The sequence below is a fragment of the Ipomoea triloba genome, chromosome 3 (genome assembly GCF_003576645.1).
Source record: "Ipomoea triloba cultivar NCNSP0323 chromosome 3, ASM357664v1".
NCBI lineage: Eukaryota > Viridiplantae > Streptophyta > Magnoliopsida > Solanales > Convolvulaceae > Ipomoea > Ipomoea triloba.
In genome coordinates this window covers 26,001,300-26,011,236 of record NC_044918.1, presented here as the reverse complement: position 1 = coordinate 26,011,236, position 9,937 = coordinate 26,001,300, and the positions used below count along the sequence as shown (strand labels likewise).

At 38.9% G+C, this 9,937-nt stretch overlaps 1 protein-coding gene across 1 annotated transcript; it reads left to right on the top strand.

The window, feature by feature from the left end:
- Positions 1-7,966: 7,966 nt before the first annotated feature.
- On the top strand, positions 7,967-9,079 carry LOC116013140. The gene has a single exon (XM_031252793.1). It carries the CDS (start codon positions 7,967-7,969, stop codon positions 9,077-9,079), a length of 1,113 nt encoding a protein of 370 aa, XP_031108653.1.
- The last annotated feature ends 858 nt before the right edge of the window (positions 9,080-9,937 follow it).

The following is a 9,937-nucleotide window of genomic DNA, read 5'->3' as shown; positions in this document are numbered from 1 at the left end:
AGGAAATGTTCATGCATAAGTAATTGAATGTTGAATTTGTTTATTTAAATCGGTAATTCAAAGTATATGAATGTAATATCATATAAGAGAGATTGATTATAATTGACATTTTATAATTGACATTAAAATAAATGTTTGTAACTTTGTAAACATGCTAGTCTAAATACTTAATCTAAAAACAATAGAACTTTTGGTTTGAATTTCTCTAAGTCTTCATATATAATTCCCTTTTGGGTAGCATTGTTATTGTTTTCATCTTCAGTACTTGTCCTCTTCTTTTTTATTGGTAGTATGTCATCTGCAATTGGGTTACTAATAGTAGCATAGAGGGCAGTGTCATGCATTGAGATTATGGTGTACGATGCTATGGATTTGCCTTGTTGTGTATATGATTGAGATCTTAGTTGTACTATGAGCTCTTGATCTTGCAAGCGTTTGTTGATATATTTGGCAGTAGTAGTTTTTCCCCTACATGTTTCATGTGTTGTGAGATGTGTGTCTTATATTCTCATATTAAAGTATTGAACAAAATATTAGTATTTATTACATTTGTAAAAGGTTCGTAAGTAGTATCTCTTGTTCTAGTACCATAACTTTTTTACTTGATAATAACTACAACTTTGCAAGTAGTACAAATATTGATGCCGCAATGTGTTTAGTTTTGTAAGTGTACATTTGTTACACATTAAAACTCTTTATGTTGGCAAATTTATTTGTCAAATAAATTAGAATTAATATATAGGTGATTTGTTTGGACCATCTCCTATCAAGGTTTTACTCTAAGTAAAGTGAACGCATCTCATGGTTGGCAGTTTTCGTATTCATATGATAAAGCTAAATATTAAGGAAATTATGTTGTGGTTCGTGATCAAGGTAAACCTAAATAATGAGAGAATTTTTTTTTATGGTCTTTGGTTATGGAAAACAAGCAGATTAAAATTTGTGGAGGAAATTTGTCAGCATACACACGCATGTGAAGTCAGCTAACACTAAGGGAATATTTTATTTATTATGGTTGATGAGCATTGTGTATGTGTGGACATCATGCTTTAAGGGAAATGTTGCTGAGATGGGTTTAAGTATAAAAAGGGTTCAGACTTCCTTATTGCAGCACTGAATTACGTTGCCTTTGTTATGAACAATTACGAAGAGCATATATATGGTGATTAAGCTTATTAATTCTACAAAGACAATCTGACTTCTTGTGTGGGTTGGCGAGAAGGATTACGTGAAGTGGTTGTCTAGCTACATCAACGTTTGAAGTTCAATTCGGCATGCACGTACCAATCCTAAGTAGATTGTTGTGAAGGTTGTGATGTGTTGTAGTGGCTTGTAGCCCTGTGTACAACCCCTTGTGTAACATTGGTGAACATCTAGTGGATTGGGCAGACGTGGGTTGCCCCGCAGATGTAGGAGGCTTTGCTCTGAACTGTGTGATCAATTCCTGTGTACTTGGTTTTAATTTCTTTCTCTCTTTAGTTATTTTATTTCCTCGAAATGAATTAATTAATTAGTAAGATAATTGCTTGTTTAAAACTAAGTAGACATTTAGGATTGTTTCTTGCATTCAAGATTCACGGTCCTTTTTCAATTGGTATCAAAGCACGGAGACTTAATTTATTAGTCTATTCGATCTGGCTACTAAACCGTGTTTCTTGAACTCAAGAGTTCACCTGGTGTTTTTGTTTGTTTATCTCTATCTTGTGTGTTCGGTTTCATTGGGTGTTAAGTTTTTTAGGATGGATAGTCACAAGCCTCCTCCCCAGTTAACAGGTGATAACTATGCCTATTGGAAAGCACGTACCAGGACGCATATCAAAGCTCAAGGTGAACTTATTTGGCGATCCGTGCTAACTTGTTGGAAACATCCTACCAAAGCTGGCGAAACTGCGAAAGATCCCCAAGTTCTCAAACCCGAAATATAATGCGATGCAGCTGAAATGACCTCTGCGGGATATAATGATAAATCCCTTGATATTATTTTTTCACTAATGCATGAAAGTCAGTTTACTTTGGTAACAGGTTGTGATTCAGCTATAGCTGCTTGGGAAATTCTAGAAACCACCTACGAGGGTCTACAACTTGTGCAGAGTGACTTTGAAGATCTACGCATGCGTGATGATGAGAACATTGTGAGTTTTAATGAACGAGTTCAAGAAATCGCAAATCGTGCATCTGTACTTGGTGAACTGTTCGCTCAACCAAAACTAATCAAAAAGGTATTACGATCGCTCCCACCACGATTCAGGATGAAGGTAACTGCAATCCAAGAACATACAGGTTGGGAAGATCAAACCTTAGCTCAATTAATGGGTAATCTCAAAACTTATGAAATGAAAATTCTTACTGACCATTCAAAGAAGCAGAAAAGTGTGGCTTTTATAGCTGGCGAATAGGACTCCACCTCCGATCCAGATGAATCAGGTGATGATCCCGTGGTGTTTTTTACTAAACAATTTAATAAGTTTTTGAAACAGGTAAAACAGAAGAATAATTCTGGGAGTGAAAAATTTCAAAACAACAAAGGGTCAAGTTCAAGTACATCAAAGAACTCGTCAAAGCCAAGCGGTTCCAACCGCAAAACATTTACTTCAAGATCATCTCAATCAAAAGAAAAACCAAATAGCAAGGGTATTCGATGTTACGAGTGTGAATGATTTGGTCATGTTCAAGCCGAGTGCGCCACCTATCTAAGACGAAAAAAATCCATGTCAGTCTTGACCTAGAGTGACGATGAACTAGAACCTGAAGCCGATGAGTCCGAGCTAGAAGAGATCTCAGGTAACTTTGTAGCATTCACAGCCAGAACTGTTAGTGCTGGAGATGTGGCTGATTCGGAAGGTGGTGAATATAACTCAGTCGAAGACGTTGAGTTTCCTGCTGTGTCGTATGAAACTGAGTATAAGAAACTGTATCCCAAGTGGGAAACCCTACTTAAATCCAACCGTTCCTTGTCTAGTGAAATAGGAATATTAGACAATGCGCGTAAAGTATACTAGAATCAAGTAGCAGATAGAGACTTATCTCTTAAAATTGTTGTTGATCGAGAACAGAAGCTGAAACAAGAAGTTAAGGAGCTAAAACAGGAACTGAGCACCCACAAAAAGCAAATTCAAATGATGGACACTACCTCGACTCTTGACACCGGAAGGCAATCGTCTACGAAATTTGGACTCGGATTCACTGGTGGCAATAACAAAGACAAAACCATCTTTGTCAAAGCTTCTAGAACCGATCAGGAAGACATTCCAGAGTCAAGCTCGTCAAGACACTGTCATGGTAAAGTGTGGTATAATAGACGCGTTCCAAAAGTTTATAACCCTATTTGTCATTACTGCAGGATCCGTGGCCACACTAGACCTGAGTGTTTTTACTTCTACAAAGATCAAAGGGCATAAAAATATCTTCACAAACGTATTACTCCATTTACTAAGCAAGTCTGGGTAAAGAAGGCTGACTATGTGTGTGATGTTTCATTCCACTCTAGAAACACAAGTAGAGAAGAGAAATGGTATTTCGACAGTGGCTGCTCACGCCACATGACCGGTAACACAAAGTATCTAAGTGACGTCAGAGAGAGTAAAGGTGAAGTTACTTTTGGTGATGGCGTAAAAGGAAAAATCACCGGTGTAGGCAATTTAAATGTCACAAGTCTTCCGAAACTTCAGAAAGTATTATTGGTCAACGGTCTTCATGCAAATCTCATAAGCATCAGCCAGCTTGTGATCAAAACTGGAACGTATGTTTTACAAAGGACAGCGCAACGTCCTCGATGATCAGAGACAATGTGTTATGGAAGGTAAGAGATCCTCTGACAATTGCTACATTCTGACTAATGATATCCTTTGTTGTAGGTCCGACATAAATGAGTCTGAGCTATGGCATCAAAAGTTAGGGCATCTAAATTATAGATCCCTTGACATACTCTCGAAAATAGAAAGTGTGCTAGGCCTACCCAAACTGAAAATCGAGACAGGAGGTGTGTGCAGTGCATGTCAAGCAGGAAAGCAAACTAGAACAGTTCATCCAGCTCAAAACATCATTAACACTAAACACTATTTAGAGCTAATCCACATGGATCTCATTGGACCAACTCAAACTGAAAGCATTGGAGGAAAAAGGTACATTTTCGTGTGTGTTGATGATTACTCACGATTTTCATGGGTGATGTTTCTTAGGGAAAAGTCTGAAACTCTCGAAGCTTTCAAATCTCTAAGTCTTAAGCTATAGAAGTTGAAAAACGAACCAATCATTTGAATCCGAAGTGACCACGGACGTGAGTTCGACAACAACTTGTTTGATGCATCCTGCAACAACTATGGTATTACGCATGAGTATTCTGCCCCAAAGACACCCCAACAAAATGGAGTAGTGGAAAGGAAGAATCGCACCATTCAAGAAATGGGCAGAGTTCTTCTAAATGCAAAAGCTCTACCTCAAAAGTTTTGGGCTGAAGCGGTTCACATCGCATGTCACATTATCAACCGGGTGTACTTAATATCATGCAAAAAAAAAACTCCGTATGAAATATGGAAAGGTAAGAAGCTAAATCTCAAGTATTTTCATATTTTTGGCTCACGGTGTTTCATTTTGAAGGATAGACATCCGACTGCAAAATTTGAACCAAAAAGTGACGAGGGAATCTTTATGGGTTATTCCTCAAATAGTCGAGCATACCGAGTGTCAATAAGGTAACCAAATCTGTGATGGAGTCAACAAACGTTGTGGTAGATGATCAACCAGGCGGCATTAGTGAATTCTCGTCCCCTAGATATAGCTCAGAGACCGCCACAGATAGTTCAGAACTCCCTACTACTGATCAAGAACCGCTCACACCAGTATCGACCACACCCCCAGCTAATCATGATTCAAATCTTGAATCCGAATCCGAACAGGGTGAGATAGAAATACCAACACGAACTCAAAAGAATCATCCAGTTCAAAACATTATCGGAGATCCAAGTTCAGGAATTCGAACTCGAGGGAAGCCGAAATGTGATTATGTTGAATTAGCTGGATATGTTTGCTACACGTAAAAAATAGAACCAAAAACAGTAAAGGAGGCTCTTACTGACGAGCACTAGATCAAGGCCATGCAAGAAGAGTTAGGCCAATTCGAAAGAAATAAGATATGGATTCTAGTCCCTAAACCTAACAATGTCAATGTTGTAAGCACCAAATGGATCTATCGCAACAAAACAGACTTAGCTGGCAATATAGCTCGAAATAAAGCTCGACTCGTAGCCCAAGGTTACTCTCAAATTGAAGGAGTTAACTATGATGAGACCTTTGCCCCAGTTGCTCGCCTAGAATCGATTCGTCTTCTTTTATCAATTGCGTGTGCTTTGAAGATAAAATTGTTCCAAATGGATGTAGAGACGACATTCCTAAATGGATTTCTAACAAAAGATATCTACGTTGCTCAACCAAAAGGATTTGAAGATCCTCAGCACCCGGATTATGTTTACAAGTTAGAAAAAGCTCTCTACGGTCTAAAACAAGCCCCGAGGGCGTGGTATGAAAGACTAACGCAATATCTCCTTAAACATTGCTACAATTCATGGGGAGCTAACAAAACTCTTTTCATCAAAAGATTAGGTAAGAACTTAACTATAGCTCAAGTTTACGTTGGCGACATTGTTTTTGGATCCACTCAGACAGGTGCAACCGATTAACTAATCAAAGTCATGCAACAAGAATTCGAAATGAGTATGATCGGAGAACTAACGTATTCCTTGGGATTACAAGTGAATCAGACAAATGAAGGTATTTTTATATCCCAAGAAAAATATGCAAAGAACCTACTCACGAAGTTCGGTTTGGAATCTGCTAAAGACGCTAGAACACCTATCTCTACCTCTACGAAATTGTTCAAAGACGAAAATGGAGTGTCTGTATATCCTACCCTATACAGAAGTATGATAGGAAGTTTATTGTACTTGACCACAAGCAAACCAGACATTATGCTGAGTGTGGGAATGTGTGCAAGATATCAAGCCAATCCTAAAGAATCACACCTGAAAGCAGTGAAACGTATTATAAAATACGTTAAAGGTACGCTAAGTTACGGTATGTGGTACTCAAATGATACTAACCTAAGCCTTGTAGGATTTAGTGATGCCGATTGGGCGGGAAATGTTGATGACCGAAAAAGTACATCTGTCGGATGTTTTTTTATCAGTAAAAACTTAGTCGCCTGGCTAAGTAAAAAGTAAAATTCAATTTCGCTAAGTACAGCTGAAGCAGAGTATATTGCGGTTAGAAGCTGTTGTCCTCAGCTATTATGGATGTGTCAAATGCTGTATGATTATGGCCTAGTGTAGAACAACATGACTCTCTATTGCGACAACACCAGCGCTATTAATATTTCAAAAAATCCTGTTCAGCATTCCAGGACAAAACACATCGAAATTCGCCACCATTTTATACGCGAATTGGTCGAAGAAAAGGAAATCGAACTTGATCATATTCCAACTGAAAAGAATCTTGCTGATTTATTCACCAAACCATTGGACAAATCGAGATTTGAAATGCTACGGGCAGCACTTATAGTCTGCAATCCATCAAATTAATCAGACCTTATTTTAATAAAATCAGGTATTGCATCACAATTTAAATTTAATTCTTTGTTTTTCTAATTGCGTTACTTGATTTTCAGATATAGGTTCACAATCGGCGAGGACTTCAATATTTCGTAATCCTATGAACTTGTCGTGACTAAGTGTTTTTTCTTTGGCCCCTCAAATTTGTTTTCCCCTCACCAGTATTTGTCTTCTATCAAATTCCTACATCCATATTTAATATGTGTTTCATTAATCTTTTACCTCACTTTTCAATAATTTTCCTTTCGAATTTCCTCTTTTTCCCTTGCCTAATCATATTTTGCCTTCTTATTAATTAATTCCTTTGCTTTTATAGTTTTAGTCCTATCATTATACCTCTACACTCAAAACCCTCTTTGTAATCCAAAGTCACCACTTACCTTCCCTTCGCTACACACGTTTTCTGTCACCACCGTTTCATCCTCTCCGCCAAATCTTCTTAGCCTCGCACCTGCTGTCACGAAATCAAGAAGCTGCTAAACAACAACTATTATGTCAAACCCTTTTAGCATCTTCACATCCACCACCAAAAGACGTGAACTCTTCCGCCGAATTATCAATGCCGACTCTCCGCTTCTGCCTGCAGATGAAGATCGTGTTCTAGCCTCCATTATGCAAAATCCCGAGTTTCTAGAGGGTCTCATAGACAATGAATCGCGTTAGCTTTGTGCCTTTGCCCGAAATGCTGAACCATGGCAAATACCACTTGCGATCTCTAACAATGAACTAGTTCCAGCCGCCAGTCAGTTTATGCCTTCTGCTCAGACAACTATGGTACAGTCTTTACCTATCTCTATAGAGGGTATATCCTATGTACCCACCGCTAGGAAACTAGATATGTCAATTAATTTGCCTGAGATGTTTCCTGCTTCCTTGTCTTCTGAGTTTTTGTTTGCTCCTTCTGCGCCTAAATCTGGTTTGTCTATTCCCATTCCCTCTGGAGACCCATATGGTCCTGCCACTCACAACTTACCTTCTACTCTTATGCCTGTTAATGTGTCTTGTTTACCTGGCTTAGTTACCCTATCTGATTTTGTGAATTCTGTGACCTCTAAGCTTGCTATTAAAAATGTTGCTCAGTTTTCTAAGATACATCCTGTACCCTCCTTTGGTCGTGATATTAGCATACCTGTGTCTGTTCCTATGTCATCTGTTAAGTCTGAGCATGCTCATGATCCCATGTCTAGAACTCCGGAGTCTGTCCCTTCCATTCCCATTCCTCTGGAAAAATTTTCCCAGAAAGGGAAAGAAAAAATGCTTTTTACAGGTACCTCTGAGAAAAGGAAGCTTGATTCACTTGACGAGGTGGTGTTTATTTTTGAGACTAAACCACACAAAAAGGGGAGCTCATTTTTCCTCCTAGGATGACAAGGTCTCGAACAGGGTCTCTACCGGTTGCTCCTACTGCCTCAACTCCTTCTGAGATCAAAAAGTCATATCGTCCAATATTACTGTCTCCTACTCTGCTTAGTGACTGGAAAGTGCATGCAAAAAGGGAGTTGATCTTCGAAAAATCAATTAATGTGGAAGAATTGACAGAAAAATGCAACATCATTTCCTTGTTGACGAATCAAGAGTTATTCTACAGCCTTCAAAACATCAGTCCATATTCACCCTGGTTGACTGCAGAGTTCTATACCAAACTGACTATGGAAATCTTTATTCGAGACAAATGGTTTCCTTTTAGTCCTAAGGAGATCAATACATATGTACGCCGATCAGTTCATGAGAATTCTGTTGATCCTAGTCCTAATCTTCTAGCTGCAGCTTTGACTCACAATGGTGTTATCTCTTGGCCAAATGCCGGGCTCAAAGCTCAACAATTGACTACAGTTTACTCTGTGCTACTACGAATCGCAACTGCAAACTGGATACCAACTGTGCACACTAACTTTGTCTCTGAAAAACTTGCTCTTCTGCTCTACAAAGTTCGAAACAATCTGGCCTTTGTTCTTGGTGAAATAATATTCTCACATCTCAAGACTTTTCTGACGAAGAAGAAAGAGTCCAAAGTCCATCTACCGTTTCCAAGTCTAATCTATGGCATGGTGAAACTTCATGGATTTCAGCCCTATACCGATGAAGTGATTTCTGAAAATTCAAACATTTATGTTTTTTATGAAAGGCTTGCTCAAGGTCATCACTATTATGATCGAGCCACCCTTATTATTCCTAGTGCACCGATTGCACTATTAGACATAACATCTGTCCCGGTATCTACCTCTTCTACAGTTCTGAAGGAGCCAACTACACTACTTGATCGGAGACAGCTTGTAGCTACAATTCTGACATCTCTCGCTCACCTTCGTTCATCTGTGGCATCTCAGCAGGCCACGATTACCGAACTAGAGGTGATTCTGGAAAATCAAACTCAAGAGATCACTAGGCTAGAGAACATTCATACTCGAATCATTGCTGCATGTAGCGCCCGTGGTCCTACTTCTTCAGCTAGTGAAGAGGATTGTTGGTCCCGATAAGGTGGTGAAAAGTCTAGAGGGGGGGGGTGAATAGATTTTCTAACAATTAAAAACTTTATAACACTTTAACAACAGAGATTTCAAGTGAATAAATTCAACTTGAAATGTGCAGCGGAATATCATACGGTAAAGTGCTATAAAATAAAACTGCGTAAAACTGAAGAGATACTTGACATGCAATACGTTGGAATGACTTAAAATAGCTCAAAGAATATGTATGCAAAGTTTGAGCAACATGCAAACGTGGGAACACACAAACCCAGATGATATGATCAACACAGTATGTAAAGGGTTAATGAGTTAAACATGCAAGAATATAAAGTGCAGTAAAGTAAAGAAAGGCAAAGATTTATAGTGGTTCGGAGATGGTGTAATTCTCCTACTCCACTTCTTTCTTTAACTCCAAGGAAGGTTTCCACTATCTTCAATCACCCAGATACAATAGTGAAACTCCAAGTGCTACACAAGCACTTCCCGAGTGTTACGCACAAAGCTACACTCAACCACGAGCTCTTCGCACCCAGCTAAGCTCCCAAGTGCTTCGCACACAGCTACGCTCCCGAACGCTACGCACAAAGCTACGTTCCCGAACACTACGCACAAAGCTACGTTCCAACTAAGTGTTTCGCACAAAGCTACACTTAGTTCACCCGAGTGTTACGCACCCAGCTAAACTCCTTTCTACTCTCAGTAGAGATACAACTGTTGAAAGAAATAAAGATTTCTTTTCTAAGACTTGAATTCCTCTTGTGTATAGCTCAATATCTCAGCACTTTGTATTTTTATCGCATTCACCGCTCAGTAGCACCACTTGTAGCTTTTTTCACGTTTTAGTTCGTAGTGTTGTGTATTCTCCGT

Coding starts and splice junctions, on each gene's coding strand:
- LOC116013140 (XM_031252793.1), top strand. CDS start 7,967: ATGACAAGGTCTCGAACAGGGTCTCTACCGGTTGCTCCTACTGCCTCA.